A 22,209-nucleotide genomic window follows, 5' to 3' on the forward strand; every position below is an offset into this window, starting at 1 on the left:
AGAGCTCAACCAGGTTTGTGATCACAGGGAGAAGGTAGGGACTTAAGTTCCAAACCTGACTACTTGGAGGAATGGTATTATCATGAGCAGAAATGGGAAATTTAAGGGGCAAAAATGATTTTGAGAGCAAGATGAGAAATTTACTTGTAGACATATTTAGTTGGAGGGGATATTCAAGTAGAAATGTCCAGCAAGCAGCTAATGTTGTGAGGCTGTAGACTGGAAATTAAGGGCCATAAATGTAGTTTTTAGAAATTGTCCATGTTGAGGTTAAAAATGACAATTGAGCCCATGGTTATGGAGTAGATTAGTTAGGTCTCTGAGAAAGATTATAAAACTGGAAGAGCAAAGTTGTTAAAGAGGGATCAGAGAGTAGCAGACAGAATCAGGAGCAGCTCAGGAAGTAAGAAAGTATTACCAGGCTACTAGGGTTGTATAGTTTAGTCATTGTAGGTAGGATAAGACAGGGGAAAAGGCATGGAAATTTGTAGTTTGGAAACTACTGGTAACCATTCCTTTGAATGTGTAGGAGTCTTTGGAATGGGTATCAGTGGAAGCTAGATTGCCACTGCTTTAGGAGAGAATAGATGGAGAAAAAGTAGAGGCAATAGATTTGAACCATTTAAGAAGTTTAATTTAAGAATTTAAGTTTCTATCTGTGACTGAAAGAATTTTTTTTCACTTTGTTTTTTTAGTGTCTGAGCAGAGATTGGCCTAAGAAGTTTATTGGGATAGGTAGTTAGAGCTTGTTCATGAACATCTACTTGACCCTAGTAACTAATAAAACAGTTTTTGAGCTTAGGTCCTCAGTTAAATAGTTCCAAAGGAAATCTCTGCTTTTTTTTCCCTCTCCAAAAATCATAAATTTTATTCTTTTTTTTTCCCCCAATCAAGTTGCAAGATTTAGTAACATAACTAAATCTAAGGGGATATTTGTCATCATTAATATCTTTAAACATATGTTTGTATCCTTTGTTGCCTTCCAGGATTTTCCTATGCTCTCAAGTGTTTTTATTAGGAATGGATGTTGGATTTTATCAAATGCTTTTTCTGCATCTATTGAGATGATCATATGGTTTTTGTTTGTTTGGTTATTGATATAGTCAATTATGCTAATAGTTTTCCTAATATTGAACCAGCCCTGCATTCCTGGTATAAATCCTACTTGGTCATAATGTATTATCCTGGGGATGATTTTCTGTAATCTTTTTGCTAATATTTTATTTAAGATTTTAGCATCAATATTCATTAGGGAGATTGGTCTATAATTTTCTTTCTCTGTTTTCAGCCTACCTGGTTTAGGTATCAGTACCATGTCTGTGTCATAAAAGGAGTTTGGTAGGACTCCTTCAATTCCTATTTTTTCAAATAGTTTATTTAGCATTGGAGTTAATTGTTCTTTAAATGTTTGGTAGAATTCACATGTAAATCCATCTGGTCCTGGGGATTTTTTCTTAGGGAGTTGATTGATAGTTTGTTCTATTTCTTTTTCTGAGATGGGACTGTTTAGGATATTTACTTCTTCCTCTGTTAGTGTGGGCAAGCTATATTTTTGGAGGTATTTTTCTATTTCATTTAAGTTGTCGAATTTATTGGCATAAAGTTGGGCAAAGTAACTCCTAATTATTGCTCTAACTTCCTCTTCGTTAGTGGCGAGTTCTCCCTTTTCATTTTTAAGACTAACAATTTGATTTTCCTCTTTCCTTTTTTTAATCAGATTTACTAAGGATTTGTCTATTTTGTTGGTTTTTTCATAGAACCAACTCTTAATTTTATTAATTAATTCAATAGTTTTTTTACTTTCAATTTTATTGATCTCTCCTTTTATTTTTAGAATTTCAAGTTTAGTGTTTGACTGGGGGTTTTTAATTTGTTCCTTTTCTAGCATTTTTAGTTGCAAACCCAATTCATTGACCTTCTCTTTCTCTATTTTATACAAATAGGCCTCTAGAGATATGAAATTTCCCCTTATTACCGCTTTGGCTGCATCCCATACATTTTGGTATGATGTCTCATTATTATCGTTTTCTTGGGTGAAGTTATTAATTATGTCTATGATTTGCTGTTTCACCCAATCATTCTTTAGTATGAGATTATTTAGTTTCCAATTATTTTTTGGTCTACTTCCCCCTGGTTTTTTGTTGAATGTAATTTTCATTGCATCGTGGTCTGAAAAGGATGCATTTACTATTTCTGCCTTACTGCATTTGAGTTTGAGGTTTTTATGTCCTAATATATGGTCAATTTTTGTATAGGTTCCATGAACTGCTGAAAAGAAAGTGTATTCCTTTCTGTCTCCATTACATTTTCTCCAGAGATCTATCATATCTAACTTTTCTAGTATTCTATTTACCTCTTTGACTTCTTTCTTATTTATTTTGTGGTTTGGCCTTCCAGGATTTTATGAACTTCTTATTCTATTATTAATTTATTAGAATATTAAATTCCAGTGATCTGTCCTTTATCAAGCAAGGATTCATTATTAATTTATTTTTATAATAATTAAGATACACTGAGGAGCAGCCTGCAGATTTATAAATAGGAACAGACTGTAATTACATGATGGTCAAAACCTAGAACATGAAGTGTAGTAAATACTTATCTAAATTAAATCTGGCCTAGCTCCTTTCATTTAGAAGCTAGTCTTGAAGTTTGTGTTTTGTTTTTTAAATTTCATATTATCAGAAACTTATTTTCCTTTCACAACTTGCTTACTGTTAAGCAATGATTTTAGGAAAGAATCAGTCAAAAAAGTTTTGTTTAAACTTAGTCAAGTGATCTGTTTCCATCCCTTATTGTAAAACTTGAGCTTCCCAAGTAGTTGTAGTCAGGGAGATGGATAAAGGGGAGCCCTAGGATTTTGTAATGTGCCCTGGTGGTTTTTTCATGAATTTTATAGTAACATTTCATTTATCTGAAAGTTATTTGCCTGGCGCATTAAGTCTCTGAAACATAGATGAGAAAATAAACAGACAAACAAAAAAAAAAAAAAACCCAAAAAACCAAAAACCCAGAACAAAACCCCGAGGAGCTAGAATCCTTTCAGTAACCCTTATGCCTCTCACATATGTGAGAGCTTCCCTACATTTGCACTCAAAATCTACATTTTTATTTTAGATGCAAAACTAAAAGCCTAAGCTATCCATCTTAGTCAAGCGCAGATCAGAAACCATTTGGAAAGAAAGTATCTTGACACCCTCAAGAAGTGATTGGCTTGATAAGAAAGGAGAAGAGGGAAATTTTATGAAATACAGCAATCTGGTACCATGTAGTTATAGTCATGCTACAAACGTTTATAACCCTTCATAGGATTATTATAATATTTTATGTTATAATTGGTGTTAGTAGTGACTCTGAGGCTCTGAGAACAAATTATGTTCCATTCCTCTTGTTTCAAATGACAGAGAAGTCTAAGTTACTTTTTAGTAAGATTTTTATTCAGAATGATAGCAGTAAGCCTTGGAACTTAAAGAGTAAAGGTTTAATAAGCTAGAAAGCATTCTTGTATATTACATCTCAACTTGTTCCTTGACAGTGTCCCAAATCAATGAGGATGAGCATAGCTACAACAGCGGCAATGGCTCTCAGTTTCTTAAAAGTACAGGTCGTGTCTTAGACTTCCTTACCATCCCCCATAATGATTACCTAACAGTGCTGGTCACTGGAATGGGCGCTCTGGCTTCCAATCCTGATTATGTCACAAATTCTGTCACTTAATTTTTCTCTGAAATCTCAGTTTCATCAGTACCTTTCTATCTCTATCTCTAAAACATCTTTCCTTCCTTTGAGGGTATTTCTAGGATTAATGAGAGAGTCACGGAAAGTGCTTAGAGCTTCCTAGACAAACAACTCTTTCCATCTAGCCATTCCCATGGTTACTGATGGACTCCCATAGATAATACTTTTTTTTTAAGAGGCCATTTGTAGAGACACTACTTGTTAACAGTAGCCAGAGGTATTCCCAGACTTTGTTGAACTCTGTTGATCCTTTTGAGCTGCTTTTAGATATCAGGACACTGTGAAAATCTGAATTTGTATAGATTTTCATGAGCATTGGCTTTCTAAATGTTCTTAATTTAACCATTCAAAAGGTAGGACTAGCTGACTCTTACAAGCCCTCCCAACTCCAACATTCCATGATTCCAATGATTTGTTTTTTCTGTCCTCAATATTGTGGGGTTTGCAAAAGAAAAATAATATATAGAATAAAATGTAGTAGAGAGAACTCTCTCGTGGGTCTTCAGTTGCAATCTGGTCTATGGTTTAAAACTCGGCCCAAATGCCACTTCTTCCTGAAGCCTACCTTGATTTCTTGGTTGGTAATTGTCTTTTTTCTCAGACTTTAAACCACTCTGTTTCACATCTGTTTCTTGATTGCTTTTATGCAGTAGGGTATTTTCTACTATCTGTTTTTATCTTATTTATTTTCTATTCTTTAAGTTTCATAAGGGCAGAAACCATGGTTTATTCAAGCTATACATCTCCTTAAGGGACTGCACAAAATTGAATGAATGTATCACCTACTACCCTCTCCTGGAGAAGTTTACAATATAATACATACAGAACTATTTGAAAAAAAATAATACTTATATTAGAAGTTTAGAGAGTTCATTGGAGTGGAGTATTTTGAAGAAAAATTGGGGGTAGGGACCATATCTTCTCTATTTTTAGATACCTTTGGGGTGTCTGATGTACTCCCTAGCATATGATGGCAATACTTCTATCTTATTCCTTATCAGTATGATAAGAGTGAGAATGAGGAAGTTTTCACTTACCAGCTTCTCTACTTCTAAAGAATTTTGGATTAGTTTTCCAATACTCATACTATCCTTCTTTTTTATTGTCCCCTTGAGCCTGCAAGATCTGTAAGGGAAGCTTTTGTAAGGACCTGTGGCATTATGTCATGCACATTTATGTATATAATGGTCAGATGCTGCATACTTCTTGCTAATTTGAATCATTTGGAGGGTTTTTACTCAGCAACAGTTCTGTGCTCCACATTGTGTTGGGAATAGGAATATAAAAGTTGTATATGACATAATAATTCCTGAAATAGAATGACCAGACTAATATCTATGAAACCCTTTAAAGAAACTTATAAAGCAGCAAATAATAAAATGTTCAATTAAATAATCCAAACTGTTACTGTTTTGGAGTTAAGAAGGGGATAAGAATGAGATTTGGACTAGAAGAAGACTTGAAGCAAGAGTAAAGGTAGTCATTAGGGATGGTTAGAAAGTGAAGAAGGATAATATTTAAGGAAGATGGAGGAAACATAAGTAGAGGCATTTAGGTGGGCATGAGCACAATGAATGGAGGAAGGGTACAAGCCCCTCTCAAAGCAGAGATTTTTGTACGTTGTCTAAAGGATACATTTTTTAATATCATAATAGGGTAGGAGAGGCAACACAGAGTAGTGAATAGGGACTGATCTTTAGTGGAGACCTGAGGTTGAATCTGGCTTGTATGCCTCATTAGCCCTGTGTTCTTGTCCCTGCGCTGAGAAAGCATGGGTTCTTGGCCCTTTGGAAATCTGTGGACAGATTTCAGGGATTTGGTAAACCTGGATGGAAAAAAGATGCATCTTTATTTTCATTTGCCTCTAACTGAAATTTTGTATTTCCTTCATTTATTTAATAACATTTCAGAGAATGTGTCTGTAGGTTTCACTGAACAGTTCCATGAAACAAAAAAGGTTGAGAACCTTGGCTTAGAGCTTTCATTAGAAAATTAAGGAAATGCTTATATCACAGGATTATTATAAGGAAAGCCTTTTGGACACCTGAAAATATTGTATTGCAATGGTATTCTTCATAATCCTAGGGTTTGCTTATAAAATATTATTCATAATGCTTTATATATTTGTTTACTATGAATGATAATCCTGTGTAGTAACCATTTTGTCTCTTCCTTAGAAATGCTCCTACCCCAGCCCACTGCTGTCCAGCCATCGGAACCTTATTTAACACCAACACTCTTGAATCCTTCAAAACTTCAGATAAGAAGTTACTTTTGGAAAAAGCAGCACAAGAGGTCAGATATAAAGGAGAAATAGGAGAATATGTGTCATACTTTCCGTATTTTTTTTTTTTTTTTTGCTGAGGCAATTGGGGTTAGATGACTTGCCCAGAGTCACAGAGCTAGGAAAGTATCTAAGACCAGATTTTAACTCAAGTCTTCCTGACTTCAGGGCTAATGCTCTGTCCACTGCACCACCTAGCTGCCCCATGTATCATACTTTCTGAAAGCATTTCTTTATTTTTATTTCTTTTTGCTGAGGCAATTTGGGTTAAGTGACTTGCCCAGGGTCACCCAGCCAGGAAGTGTTAAGTGTCTGGGATCAGATTTAAACTTAGGTCCTTCTGACTTCAGGGCTGGTGTGAAAGCATTTCTTTAGCCTGCATTTTACTGAACTGTGAGCTCTAGTGCAAAGTTCTGTCTAACCTAGTCCAGTGCTTTGTCATAGTAGACATTCAGATAGTACTTGGTGTTTTTATTTTGTTGCATTATTCTTTTGTTATTTTTCTACCCTCAACTCTAGTGTACGATAGGTTGGTGGAGGGTAGAAGAGAAAGCTGTCTGACTACAAGGATCCTCATGTTTACCCTTGGGTATTCCGGACATTGAGGGGAAGGGAGTTGTCCAGTGAGATTTGTTCTTCTACATCCCTTGTTGGGATCTTGGACCAATATCTAAGACACTTGGATTCTAGATCTGGTTAGAGTTAGACTTTGTCTTAAGAGTCTCTGAAAGGGAGTGAGCTGTATTTCCCTTAAGAAAGAATTGTTCCTATTCTTTGCAGATAAAAAGTTTTCTAAGAAAACTTGATAAATCCACTTAGTGCAAAACAAATGGAAACATTTTATTAACTCAGGAATTTTCTCCAAATAAAGAAATAGCATCTTTTTTTCTGTTGGATGTTTGTTTCTCTTCTGAGTTGGGAAAGGTATATATAATATATAATGGAGTTATGTCATATAAGCATTTGATTTACACAAATTTAACTGGATTCAGCAGAGAGAGAAAAGTAATTTACATCTGCCCACTATTCTACTGAATCAGTATATATCCTACTCTGTACTCTGACAGAATATAGCACATTTCTAGATCTTCCTGATGATCAGGGTAGACATCTGTTGAATCCTGGGGCTTGCCTTATTATAAAGGGGAAGGTGTATTTAAGTTATTACTTAACCTTAAAGCTAAGTATAACTAGGTTATTTCTGTCCCAGGGCTAACTCCAATATTGAATAGATTCTTATACCAGAGCAGGTGGCCTAGATCAGGAGGGTCCAACTTTGGAGTTGGACTAAGGCAGATGGCAGACCTCTCCAACTTGCCTTATGGTCAAGGTGGGGCTCAGTGGAATGGTAGGACCTGGCCATTTATTTCTCCAAGATTTTTGCCTTTTTTGATGCTGTTGCCCCCAGTTCCTCAAAAAGTTGGGAATGGTTTCAACAGAAACTCCCCTTTTCTCTTTGCTTTAGTGGGTACTTAATTACAAATGTTTGTGACTTTTAAGCAGATTCTTTGCAAAGCAGAGAAACTGCTGAGTTGTAGTTGCCTGGGCAAACCCCCATCTCAGGTTGCTCTTTTGTAACTTAGTTTTGTGTTGGACTCAAGAGCTGAATGAGCAGGGATCTTTGCTTCTTCCTTGCCTTAACCCTTTCCTTTCTTACCACAGATTTGGGAATCAATTAAATCTGGTGCTGCTCTGGAAAACCCTGTGCTCCTTAACAAGTTTCTGCTGTTGACATTTTCTGTAAGTAAATGCATTTCCTTATGCTTTGGGAACACACAAGGCTGTTAGCCACAATTTCAGAGATGGAGAATCTGATTTGATACAGCTGAAACTTTAGGACCAAGGCATGTCTGCCCTTGCTAGTTCTCCTCACTGATGGCATAATCTTGTCTAGGTGAGCTGGTGGAGAAGATGCATTTTCCCAATTTCCTTTTATTTAGTCACGTTTATGGAGTTAGAGTTGGTGGGTGGCCAAGAAATCACCACTTTGTACCTGAGTGATGCCTTTGTTTTATGAGCCCAAAAGAGACTCTTTCACTTGGGCTTTATCTGTGATCGGGGACTTGCTGGGTCAAGAAAAATCATACTTCGTGTTCTTCTGTTTTGAACATTTGGATCCAGGTGAAATCAGTAAGAAGTAGTTCTTAGATGTGCATTTGGATGGCAAATTATCCAGTCTAGTAACATTAATACTTTTAAGAGAGAAATAAGTATTGATATAAATGAATAAGTGATGTAGTAAATAGAGAATTGGTTGTACATTAGGGAAACCTGGATTCAAGTTCTGCCTCTCATACATTCTGACTATTTGACCCTGGATAAGTCAATTAACTCTTCAACAACACAGTCTTGTCTCTGACATTATACATTTTTGAGAAGGTATGGACCTATGCTGGTTTGCTCATCTTTCTTGACTTTGGATTTCCATAGTGTTGGGCTAGTGGGGGGGATGTCTGGTCTGTGCTTCTGTCCTTGTATATTTTTCTGCTGCTTTTTCCCAGCTCAGTCTGAAGGCCTTCGGGTTTTCATTACTCCCAAAGCTTCCTGTGATTCAGGAAGAGATCTGGTCAATGCCTTCCTGATTTGAACACTATAAGTTTCTGATCCAGGTTTGGGTTTTTTGGCTTGTATGTGGTAGAGTTTCAGTAGACTGCAACTGGACTCGGCCATTGTGAGCCTGCTGTAAGGTTCTGCGGATTCAGAGCCACCATGTTGCTGACTTTTCTTCAGTCTGGGACACTGCTGTCCTGTTATGGTGCAGGCTTGGTGAAGACTCCGACCTAGAAGGCTCCAGGAACATTTAAAGGCTGCCACATCATGACAGGACTCGCCAGCAGTGTTTGAAACTGACAGGATTTTATAGGCAGATACACAAAGGGAGCTGGAAACCAATTGCAGGTATCTTGGAAATAAAGGTCAAGGCTTCTCAAGGTCTGACCAGTCCATCGAAGAGTGTTGGAAGAAGTGAAGCTTGGCCCCAGCTCCAAGTCCCAAATCAGAAATGGCGTCTTAAAAAATGCTTAATGGAATGAAGAAATACTCTGGGTCAAGAGATGCCCAAGAAGCACACTCACAAGAAAACAGTAGCTCTACAAGTACCATCAGAGCCTCAGGAACTAACCAATGACTTGGCTTCAACATCTCCAAGGATCTCTGGATGAAATGAAGCAAGAGATTAAAAGTGAAACAAAAATGGAAGAAAGAGCACTAGTGGAAAGAATTGGAAGAGAAATAAGTAATTTAGATCAAAAGAGAAAATCTAATTTTTAAAATTTAGAATAGAGCAGATACTCAGTGATTCCAACTGGCAACAGGAAATATTCGAACAAAATCAAAAGATTGAAAAAAATAGAGAAGAAAATGAAGAGCCATGTTGAATAAAGATCACTTAAAACTCACTGGACTCCTTGAAAATCATGACCAAAGAAAAAAAATCTAATTATTGTATTTAAATAAACTGTGGAAGAAGATTGTCCAGATCTATTAGAACCAGAGAACAAAATAAAAATTGAAGGAAACCCCAAGTTGAAAATTTCCAGAAATAGCATAGCCTGAAAGAAAGAATTCCATTGTTAGGATCATATAAAATTTGGCCGCAATTACCATGAAGAAAACTTGGAAAATAATTTTCCAAAATGCAAAAGATATGAAAGCAACTACACCAAAAGAAAGAAAATCTTGGAATATTAATACCAGAAAAGTAGATATATTTGAGTTGCTGGAAGAGGCTAAACAATGATAAAATGTTTATTATTCATAGAAGGAGAAGAGACAGGTATCTCTAGGAAATTAAGAATTGTAAAGAAAATAGGGCCTGGAAATAGGTCTTGTAACACCGCCCTCTCCATCCCCGCCTCAAATAACCTTACACTAAGATCATAGGAATTGGAACAGCAAAGAATCTTAGACATATTCTAGTCCAACTCCTTGTTACTGATGAGAACACTTAGACTTAGCGTGAGGAAGTTCTCCAAGATCTTTTGAGATACTCTAGGTGTCTTATCTTGTTTTGTATTGTAGTTATTTGTACATGGGACATATCCCCTTCCTAGACTTTAAAGTTCTACAGAACCACAGCCATTGTCTTATTTAAACTTTTTTGCTATTTTAGTTCCTAGCATATTATATATATATATATAATAAAATGATTATTTGATAGAAGATAAATGTTTGTCAAATTGAATTAAATTCACCTGGAGGGTTCTGAAATATTTCTCAGTAAAGATTTTTTTGTTTGTTTTTTCCTCAAGTATCTTTCAATGTAGTTTTAATTGTTATTACCCTAAGTTAACTTTTTTGGGCATTAGTTTCTGTTTAGATGTTTAGTGTAACTGAGGGAGGAAGAGGATATATGGGACAGAATGTTAGGAAATTCAATCCTTATGATTTTTGAAGGAGATCAGATGAGGATTCCAAGACATTATGAAATACCTGGTCTTAAAGTTTTAACCTTTCTTAAGATGGGAAATATAGCCACACTTTTTTTTTTCCTCATGTGAAGCACATGACCTGCTTTATTTAGTATCTTTTAAGTATTCTAGGGTGAATACTGAAAAGCTGTCAGAGTTTTTGACATGTAGTAGATATTATCATATTTTTAATACAACAGTTGCTAAGTACCAGCATGATAATACTGCTACATGAGTCCTGAAAATGCTACAAATTTTCCTTCCTCCTCCACACACTATTTCCTTGTTGGCTCTCAGTACCATCAGTTTCAATTAGCTTCCCCATGTGGTTTGGTAATAAATGGCACCTCAGCCCATCTGTGGGGTTATAATTATAAAACTCTTGAGTCATCATTGCCGCCATTACCACCATCTCCACCACCACCATCATCATCATCATCATCACCTTCCACAGCTTTATTTGTGTCTAGAGAGAAGAGTTGCCACATTATTCCTAATGAGCCTTTTCTTTGTCTCTTGTTCCCATGGTTCTTGCATCATTTCAAGCTGAATTCCAGTTGAAATGTCTTTAAGAAGAGGACTTGGTATCAGTGATTGGCACTTGTGCTGTTTCTTGCTTCAGCCCCCAAGGAGTTGGAGGATAGGAGGTGAAGGATACTAGAGACTGCAAGGGGAAGCCTGGTGAGGGAGACATGGCCTTCGGGGAGGAGGGGCTAAACAGATGAATGGGAATAGCTATTAATGGAAGATAGGATGAGCTCATAAGAATCTGGAGAGAGTTATCAAAAACAGTCTGTGCAACAGGAATCATGGAAGGCAGAAGGTGATGAGTTCTAATATTCACTTATTTGTGTTAGGAGATTCTCATAATATATATAGCATTGTAGATTTAGGCTGGAAGGGATCTTACAGAATTGTGTTCCATCTGAAACCAGGCAGAGCTGACTGCTGAGGTCTTTGAAGGTTGTGGAAAAGTATTCTAAAGCTCCTGTGTGTTCTGTTACACTTGGCAGCCCAGTGAAACCTGTGGATCCCCTTTAGGACTAATGTGTAAAAAACAAAGGATTGCACAGGAACCAATTATATGAAATATAATAATGTTTTTTAGAAATATACAAACCCAGGTTGAGTGTGCCTGGTCAGACTGATACTACTGTGCTTCCTATGCTCCTTGAGAAGTCCCCAGTGGCATCTGGGGAAAATGATTGTTTATAGTAGGATAAGAATTAGTAACATCACTATTAAGCATAAGGTTAATATCTGGGCACAGGGATCCCTTGGAAGGTACTCCATGACCTGTCTTTTGAGAATACTTTTTGTCAGGCTCTTTGTCATATGCCATCACCTTTTAGGATTGGTTTGTTTTTTTCTAACTTCAGGAGTATACTTCTGTTTTTTTTTGTCTTGTGTATTCTGTAGCATTTGCTTTTGCTAGAGTTCTAAGGAATGGCAGGATCAGTAAAGAATAGAACTCCATTCATGTCTTGTCATCAGTAAAGAATGGAACTTCAGTCTTGTCACTGTGATCATATAAGAATATTCAAAGGGAAATGGCTTATTACTCTGATTACAAATGCCAGAAACTGGATTGTGTTGTTGAACATTTCAATAGTTTCCTTCTGTTGATATCCTGGAATGATACATCTTCCACTTGTGAATCCAGTTTGGAAACTGGGACAGCATTATGATTTAATTTTATCTTAAAGAAGACAACAATTTTAAAACAGCTACATGTAAAGCCTCAAAGAAAAATGTGAATTAGTCTGAGACCTCCTCACCCCCTCTAGATTACTGGAAGAACTCAGGAAGAATTTTAAAAATCAAATAAGAGTAAGGGAAAAAACTGAGAAAAGAAATGTGAGCAGTTCAAGAAAATCATGAAAAAAGCTAATAGCTTGGAAAAGGAGAAATCAAAAAAATACTGAAAATAACACTTTTTGAAAAATGGAAGGAGCAGCTAGATGGTACAATGTATAGAGCACTGGCTCTGCAGTCAGGAGGACCTGGATTCAAATCCAGCCTCAGACACTTAATACTTACTAGCTCTGTGATCTTGGGCAAGTCACTTAATCCTAACTGTCTCTCCCTCCACCCACTCCACCCCCCCAAAAAAAAAAAAAAACCGGAATAGGTAAAAGAGGCACAAAAATCCATTGAAGAGAACCTCTTAAAAATCAGAATTGGTCAAATGGAAAAAGAGGTATAAAAATTTACTGAAGAAAATAATTCCTTAAAAATTAGAAGTGGGCAGGTGGAAATTAATGACTCCAAAAGACATCAAGAAACAATCAAACAAAAACAAAAGACAAAAAATAGAACAAAATGTGAAATATCTCATTGAAAATCAAATGGCCTAAAAATTGATTGTTGAGAGATATTGAACTATCTGAAAGCCACAATCAAAGAAAAATCCTAGATCTCATATTTCAAGAAATTATCAAGGAAAATGTCCTGATACCCCAGAAACAGATGATGAAATACAAATTGAAAGAATTGAAAGAATCCATTTGTCACCTCCTGAAAGAGCTCCCCAAACAAAACCTCCAGGGAGTATTATAGCCAAATTCCAGAGTTCCCAGGTCAAAGAAAAATTATTGCAAGCAGCCAGAAACAAATTTCAAATATCATGGAGCCACAATGAAGATCATTCAAGATTTAGCAGCTTCTATGTTAAAAAATAGAGGAGCTTTGAATACTTATTAGATCTATTAATAAGGGAAGAATTATGCCCAAACAAATGATAGAGAGCATTATGCAATATAAAATAGATAATTTTGATTACAATCAGCTAAAAAGTTTTTGTACAAACAAAACCATTGCTGAAGGAAAGCAGAAAACTGGGAGAAAATTTTTATGGCAAATTTCTCTGACAGCAACTTCAATTATATAAAGAACTGAGTCAAATGTATAAGGATACAAGTCATTCCCCAATTGATAAATGATTAAAGGATATGAGCAGTTTTCAGATTAAGAAATGAAAGCTATCCATAGTCATGAAAAATGCTCTAAATCACTATTGATTAAAGAAATGCAAATTAAAATGAGTCTGAAGTATGTTGTTACATCTATCAGATTGACTAATATTACAAAAAAGACAATTGTTGAAGAGAATGTGGAAAAATTTAGAATATTAATTCACCGTTGGTGGAATTGTGAATTGATCTACAATTTTGGAGACCATTTGGAACCATGCCTAAAGGACTGTAAAACTATGCATACCCTTTGATCCAGCCATACCACTGGATTTGTATCCCAAAGAGATTAAAAACAAATGGAAAAGGACCTATATGTACTTTTTTTTTTTTGTAGTGGCAAAGAAATGGCAATTGAGAGGATGTCCATTAAATTGGGAAATGGCTAAAGAAGTTGTAGTGTGTAATTATCCTGGAAATCTATTGTGCCATAAGAAATGATAAGCAGGATACTATCAGAAATACCTGGGAAAACTTACATGAACTGCAAAGCAAAGTGAATAAAACCAGAAAAACATTGTACATTGTAACAGCAATATCATATGATGATCAACTATGAATAACTTAGCTGTTCTCAGCAATATAATGATTGAACACAGTTCTGAAGGACATATGAGGAAAAGTGCTATTCATCTACAGCTGATGAAGTCTGATTAAAGTTTTTTTTTTTTTTTTAACTTTTATTTCTCTTGGGTTTTTTGGAGGGGAAGGGAGGGGAAGCTTTGCAAAACATATTTCCGTATTAGTTATGCTGTGTAAGAAAATACAACATGACTAATGTGGAAATATGTTTTGCAAGGCTGAAAATTTATAATTTGTATATTAAATGTATAATAAGATTGCTTGCCTTCTCAATGAGGAGGAAGAGAAAGAGGGAAAGAGAAAATTTGGAGCTCAAAATTTGAAGAAAAAAGAATTTTGAGAATTGGTTAAAAATAAAATATAAATAAGATTAAAAATAATTTTGTCTTGAGAAGAATTTGCTTTTATATAATGGCAGTTAGCCTCGAGGAAGAGACCATTGGATTTCAGAGAGCTGGATTGAATTATTAAGCAGGAGAGCCATGACTTGAACTTGGCTTTTCTGATTCTAGTGCTTATGTTCACATTATAGGTCTCAATGAAGGGAATTTCATTTTTTTGAAACAAAATTTTCATTGTTGTTTTCATTTTGTAGCCTACCTATGCAAGAAGCTTTATATAACATGTTACACTGTAGTAGAATTTAGGATAAGGTAAGTCCACTTTTTGTCTCATTCACTAGTGTCTCAGATACTATGCTAGGTGCTGGGGACCCAAAAATGAAACTCTTTTTACTCTCCAGGAGCTTATATTCTACTAAAGAATCTCTCTCTCTCTCTCTCTCTCTCTCTCTCTCTCTCCTTCCCTCTCTTTCTCCCTTTTTCCCTCCCTCTCTCTCTCCCCCCCCCCCCCCCCCCCCCACACACACACACTCTTAACTGCACAGTTCTTGGAGGAAATAGAGTTCTTAACATCTTGGAAGAATAAAGGAAGTTTAGTTATGTAAGATCGCAAAGGAAATACCCAATAAGATGGTTTCACTTATAAAGCAATTCACAGGTCATTATTAGTTTATATAGAAGTGACAGTATTAATTTTTGGGTTTTAGAGTCTTGTCTTAGAGCTGCAGCAGATAGAGCACTAGACCTGGAATCAGGAAAACCCAAGTTCAGACCTGGCCCCTGACATTTTCTTAGATGTGTGAACCATGGCAAAGCATTTAATTTGTCTGCCTCAGTTTTCTCACTTGTAAAATGGAAATATTAATAGCATCTACCTCCTAGGATCATCGTGAGGTTAAAGTAAAATCATGGAAGATTTGAATTCTGATATAAAGTTTGTTCAGAATGGATAAACTTTGACAAAACTTCTGCATTTTTTTATGTTTCTTTTCCAGTCCTTAGTAGCTTTGAGAAGTTAAATTGCCAGTATAACAACTGTGTTATTAATGTCCCACGTTCTTCTATTTCTCTAGGATCTAAAGAAATATTACTTCTACTACTGGTTTTGCTATCCTGCTCTCTGCCTTCCAGAGGGTATACCCCTTCTTCAGGAGCCAATACGTTTGGATCAAAAGTTTTCTCCTAGTCAGGTAACAAAACAAAATAGAACAAAAAGGTAAATGTGGTATGAGAACAAAAAATGTGGTTATTGTACATTCTGTAGTTTTTGGACTCAAAAGACAAGGGGGAAAACAGGCACATTTCTAGGTGAAGAAAATGTTCATTGTTCCCTGGAGATTAATGATCTTAGCATACCATCACTAAAAACTTGGGAGGTTCACTATATGCTGAGGTCTTTTATGGTATAGAATACTGAGGCAATAGCAGCAAGTTGTATGATGATTATGGGAGACAGTTGTAATAGACAATGCAAGGTTCTGGAAAAAGCAATCAAAATTACAGTTTTTAGGATGCTGTGCCCTAAGTTGTCAATTGTGTCCCAAGAAAGAGATTTCACTTGTAGCCATTTAGATGACTTCTGACATCCCTTACAGCTCTACATTTTATATACTTGTTGATCTTTCCATATTTCTCACCATAGTCACTTCCTGATATTACTACTCCCTTCCCCATGACATCTGCACATTGGACCTATCTGTAGAATAAACAAAAACAATTAAGTACAACTGAGAAACCAACATTTAACTTGTTTCTTGGTCACCCTAGCTAGCTGAATACCACTAGATTGTTGGGTATCATCAGGTACGGTTTAAGCACAGCAGAAAACATACCCTGATAGGTCATAGTGTTTTCACATCTGAAAAACTCTTTCAAATTGTAGTCTTTGAATTTTAAGGAAAACATGAGGAAGTTAGCAAAGGGTAAGAAGGACATTTAAAATAAATGAGGGACTTCTTGAGGAAAAAAAAATTAAGAAAATCAGGTCTCTCTGGTTCCTAAAGACAAAGATTACTTGAGAAAGTGGAAAAATGTATAAAATAATGAGTGTTATTAACTATGTTGAACTATGTTGAACATAGGCTTGTTTTTCCAATGATATCATGGCACAAGCACATTAAAGCTTAAAATAATTAGTTGTGAAAAAAAAATAATTAGTTGTGGAATATATAAAAGGGGTTTGACAGAGATAGAAAACTTTCCTCAAAATTTATATGAAAATATAAAATGCTTCCAAAAGTTAGAAGTCAAGTTCATGGATGGTAGATCCATCATGGTTTATGAAGGAACGATGGTGGGTTGGAATTCTGGATACAATATTAACGGGCTTATTTTCTTGATCTTTAGAATGCTGATAAATATACGCTTGGTACATTTCAGTTGTGACAGTTCAGATCCTTATTAGGGGTGTAATCAACTAAGTATTCATTTTAAGTTTATTCTTAATTTGTCTCGGCCTTAATGGTTTTCTCCAATAATGTTTTCTGTTTTCAGATTCAAGCCCTTGAATGTGCATATGATAATCTCTGCCAGGCAGAAGGAGTGACAGCTTTGCCTTACTTTTTAATTAAGTATGATGTAAATTCTGTACTGATCTCCTTGCTTAAAGACTACAATGATTTCTTCCAAGATCAAAGAAAAAAGGTTAGAAAAATTGTGTATGGTTGTGGTCTTTGGTGGGGAGGAACCCCTTGGTTTTATATTATGATGAACTATAAGTGAAATGAAAACTCATTTATATTTATTAACTTAAAAAAATCTATTTAAGACATTTTTGTATGTTGTGCATTTGTCCCCTTCCTTTCTGAAACAGTTCCTCCTTCTGACTTCCCTTTTTCTGATAATGGTGCCTATCATTCTCAAGGGCTTGAAACCTCAGTTATTTTTAATCCTTTCCCTCTTGACCCCTTCCTCTATCCAAATCAATCACTATTTCTTGTCATTTCCTCTATTCTTATCATTTCTTCCTTCATAACATTTATTTAACTGTTTTCCCTGCTTGCTGTCTCTTCCTCCCTTTATTCTCCTTTATATTTCCTGCTAGGAGAATCTTATTAACACATTGCTTCATCTGAGGATCTCCTGCCCTGTGCAATCCAGTCTCCTTAGCTCAGCACTCAGGCCTTCCACACTGGGCCTATCTATCTCTCCTGTCTAATTTCTCTTTCATTCTTCCTCCATGTGAATGCTTTGCTTTCACTAAACTGTGCTATTTATTAAGCACAAATATTTCTTAAACTTTGACTCTTTGGTGCTTGTTTTTATCTTTCCCTCTGCTAGAATGCACCCTTCTCCCTTATTTTTGCTCATTCTTCAAGGCTTAGGCTAATCTTTTTTTCCATGAAGTTTTCTCTACTTACTCTGAACCTGTAAAGACAAGCCTACTTTCCCACACAGAGAAAAAGGTGACTAAAAATCCAGAATCTCACTTGGAACTTGAGAGTGACCTAAGGGTGATCAAATGGAAGACATTTCCCAGAAGAGTTCTGCTATTGAGTAGTTGGATCTCTCTGTCTTTTTTGTTTCTAATTTTTTTTAAATTAAGCTAGCCATGAGATCCCTTCTACTATTTGTGTGCATATCATGTCTGCAGCTAGAATGTAAGCTCTTTTAGAGTAAGAACCATGGTAACTTCTTATGTTTTGCATAGAACTGAGCTCGATGACTTGCTTACAGTAGGCATTCAAATATTTTATTGAATTATTAAGTACTACATATTTGTATATATTTGTGTAGCATTTATATGTGCATTTAATCATAATAAACATACATGTGTATCTCACACATACAGATACACATGTATGTTTATTAACATTGGTATTATTGTTGTAATTTTGAGATTGGATTTCCTTATTTTACCCATATGGGAAAGACAGTGGCTACTCACAGACCCTAACCTACTAATAGTCAGAAAGGAAATTTAACCTGCTGCATTTTTTCTACCTGGGCTTGTTCACTCTTTCTTAGGGAGCCTGGGGTACACCATCTTGATAAAGAATGCCTGGTCGGTTTTAGCCTTACTACTCCTCATATTTCCCACACTTGAGTAATTCACCAGTCTCAGTCTTCCCAGCAGCAGAGACTACAGATATACTTTCCATGGCCAATCAGTAAGCCCTCTAAAGGCCCATTGGAAATTATCAGTAACATGGCAAGTTCTAAATCAAAAAAGGAGATTGTAGATTAAAAATAACCTAATGAGAATCATGAAGTTATGGGGAAAAAAGTGGAATAATTTTGATACTTGCAGATATATAACAGTACTAAAAGAGGATATCAAGTCATGTTTGAATTTAATTAGGTTTCCGTGTGACTTGTTTTATCTTTTTTTAAAAACCTTCTATTTTACAAAGCTCTGAATTAACCTCTTAAGGTTTTTAAAGTCAGCTATAATAATAATAATGATAATCACTGATTATTGAATTCTGTTAGCAATAAGTTTGTTTTTTTCTTGATTTGCCCTAGCCATAGTGGGGCTGTGGTTTGTTAGGTTTTGTTCAGTTTTTTGAGAGGGCAGAAGAGGCTTATGGACATATGGTTCTAATGGGCAGCTAGGTAGAGTCAAGATGACTCATTTCTCAGAGTTCAAATCCAGCCTCAGACACTTCCTAACTGGGTGCCTCTGGACAATCACCTCACCTTCATCTATAACATGAATTGGAGAAGGAAATGCAAGTGGCAAATCCCTCTTGTACCTTTGCCAAGAAAATTCCAAATGGGGTCCTGAAGAACTGGGCACGACTCCAGCTGAACAACGATGACTTTAGGAGTTTACGAAATATCCTCAATCTGTGCATGTTGGCTCTTTCCCATGGTTGGTGGTCCTGCAGCACTGCTCAGGGGCATTAAGGTGAAGTGAGTTTTCCAGGGTCAGATAGCTAGGATAGGTTCAAGGAGGAACCCAAGCCTTCTGACTCCTTATTTGCTTTACCAAGAGTAGAATGGAAAACATGGCCCTTCTTGGTAAAGGGTGTCTAGGAACCACGTCATTCTTAGTGATTTTCTTCTGCAGCTCCACAGGTATTGTTCACCTGCCTCTCATTATCCACTTAGAAGAAGTACAGCTTTTGGAGAGCTCTTCTTTTAAATCAGACTTAATGGGTCACTCTTCCTCCCAATGCCTAAGGAGAAGGCAGGACTTCTGGCGAATCAGACTGTGGGGCGGGTGATACAGTCTGGAGCCCAGCTCCTGGCAAGGCCCAGCCTGGTAGATTACTTGAGCTTGGGAGTTCTAAGCTGCAGGAGGCCCAAAGTGGGTCTGTGTCTGCGTTAAGTCCAGTAACCTTATGGTGAGTCCCAAAGGGCAGAGCACCACCAGGCTCCCTAAAGAGGAGCAAGTCTGCCTGGCTGGGGAAAATGGCATAGGTGAAGCTTCTGTGCTGATCACTATTGGGATTGGGTCTGGAAAAGCACTTCCAGTCTTGACCAGATAGAGAAATCCAGGTCCGACTTCGTTAGACTGATATTGGAGTGACATGGACTGGAGACACTACCATTGAGTGCAGCTTGAGCCCAAGGTTGTCCTGTTAGGAAGGCTGCCCTATAGTCTGCTCCTTAAAGGATAGTGAGCTTTACATCAAGAAAAGAGGGAGTCACGGAAGGAAACCACTCTCCAGGCTATTTATTTTTTGGTCTGGCCATTAGAGTTATTTTCTTAATGCAAATTCAACTATCTCTAGTTCATTACTGATTCTTGGAATATTTTCTTATAACAAGTTACCAATTTAATCTTTATAGATTTTTTTAATCTTATCCCCTGTTTTTTCCCCAGCAATGAGTTATATAGCTTACTTAGAATTTGTATTTCTCTGACTTTATTTAGATCCTTAAAAATACTTTCTTACTTTTCTTTTCTCCAAAGCCTTTTAAGTGTAGAATGAAGTGATCTGTCGTCCAAAGAAGCTGCTGTCTCCATGCCTTTGGCAGGGGTTAGAGTTTTCTTTTATCTCCACTTAGAGTCATTAGTTTTCTACAAAACTGATTTCAAATGCCTGCTATGGGAACCTTTTTCTGATTCTCCTTACTTATTAGGACTTTCTCCCTCCTTAGGTTATCAATTATATACTTATTATATTCCATCCAGGGGAATGAATCCTCCTTAAATTTAATGTTGTCTTTGTATCAAAAAGCACAAAATAGTGCCTCTTTTATGGTAGGTACCTGGTAAATGGCAAATAATTAAGAACAAAGCCCCAAGCCATTGGTGGACCATCTGGCACATTTAGGGAAGAACATGGAAACACAGAAAGGACAGGTTTGGATGCCTTGTGTTCCCCATCACTGAAGGACATGGCCACATGATGAGATCTCAAGGTCATCAAAATACCTGAGTATCTATGGCCTTAAAGTTGTCATTTTTTAAAATCCAAAATTACTTTATTAGGAAACTATCAAAATTTTAAATATGATTAGGGGATGATGCTAAGTGCATCATAAGAGCTCAGTTCCTATCAGATTTTTTTCTACCTGACCTGTGAGAGCACTTTTGCTTATGGGAAGGAAATGGGGAGCAGGACATGGTTCCCCCTTGAAGAGGCAGCATGGTATGATGGAAGGGTGCTGAGGTCTGAGCTGGCCCACCTGAGTTCAAGTCCTAGTTTTTGCTGAGCTGTAGTGAGGAAACAGACCTGGAGTGGCTGAATGACTTGGTCCATGTCCCACAGGTTAGGGCTCTTTCCTGTAGCCCCCTCTGGAGTGGCTTCAGGAGCTGGCAACAGGGAAGCTGGTTTCTGGGTGCAGAGTGGTTGTGCCTAGATGTAGCCCAGATGGTCTCGGGTGAGTCTCTCAGTCCCTGCAAGTCTCAGTACAATGTAAAACTAGGGGCTGGCCTCGAAGACTGACTTCCTTCAGTTCTAGATCTGTGAGGCTGGGAGGAAGTGCAGGCAAGACCCTCTAAGTTTCTCTAACTAGAGGAAGTCACTTCGAGAGCTGAGATTTCAGAATTGATAATAAGAATATAAATGGTTCTCACAAGATAATTCTTGAAGTTCTCAAGCAGGTAGGTAGCCCATGGAGCTCCCTTGCTGACATGGTTTACTCAGGCAAAGAAGATGATGTCCTGCCCTGTCCAAGGTCTAAAGTTGGAGGGTGTCTTTTTGTGAATCAGCACTTATTGAGTGCTTCCTGTGTCACTGAGGATAGTGGCAGGTGCTGTACACAATCAAGAATCACTGTGTACATGTAGTAGTAAATAACAAGTCATATCCAGGTGGGGCACTGCTTGGGCCATGATAGGGCCCTCCTGCCCTTATGTGACCCAGCCACCTAACACTGAACCGTGTCTGAAGTTGGATTACAAAGTCACCTAATTGCAGCCTGAAGCTTGTTGGGAGGGGACGAGAGAGGAGCAGAGGAAAATTTGCTTTGGCAATAGATAGATTACACAGATGAACACCTCTGGGGAGGAATGGGGATGGGCATTCCTCTATAACTCTTAGTCCAGTCATTTCTCCCAGTGCCACGTTTCCTGGCTGCCTTCCAGAGTCCCTACCCACTCACCCACCACAGTGGAGCGACTGAGTCAGGGTCTCAAACTTAATTCATTTCAATTTCAGTTAGTGTTATTCATAAGATCTGTGTAAACTGTATTCAAACCATTCATTTATTCAGTGCTTACTATGTTTAAGACCTACTACCAAATCCTAGGAATAGGAATATAAAGAAAAAGTAACAGCCTTGCCTTCAGGGAGCTCATATTCTATTTGGAACTAAAGAGAGAGGAAGAAGATAAAAAGGTGAGGATTTTCTAGGCAAAGGGATCTTCTGGTTTGAGAAGGCAGCTGAGATATGGTGGCAGAGGAAGTGGTGAAACAGAAAAGGAGATTGTGTGTAATGTTGGACAGTATAGTACTTAGAAAGGTGTTCAGCTATTTATTTTACTGCTT

General features: G+C 37.0%; 1 protein-coding gene across 2 annotated transcripts in view; it reads left to right on the top strand.

Annotated features, from left to right (window-relative positions):
* ATG7 (autophagy related 7) overlaps nt 1-22,209 on the top strand; it is a 258,698-nt gene that overhangs the window by 17,073 nt on the left and 219,416 nt on the right. For both annotated transcript variants that reach the window (XM_051982383.1, XM_051982392.1), the window contains exons 4-7: nt 5,916-6,033; nt 7,685-7,762; nt 15,400-15,516; nt 16,820-16,969. In XM_051982383.1, coding sequence (XP_051838343.1) covers nt 5,916-6,033; nt 7,685-7,762; nt 15,400-15,516; nt 16,820-16,969 — 463 coding nt within the window. The remainder of the gene's footprint in view (nt 1-5,915; nt 6,034-7,684; nt 7,763-15,399; nt 15,517-16,819; nt 16,970-22,209) is intronic.

Source organism: Antechinus flavipes, chromosome 1, assembly GCF_016432865.1.
Source record: "Antechinus flavipes isolate AdamAnt ecotype Samford, QLD, Australia chromosome 1, AdamAnt_v2, whole genome shotgun sequence".
Classification (NCBI taxonomy): Eukaryota; Metazoa; Chordata; class Mammalia; order Dasyuromorphia; family Dasyuridae; genus Antechinus; species Antechinus flavipes.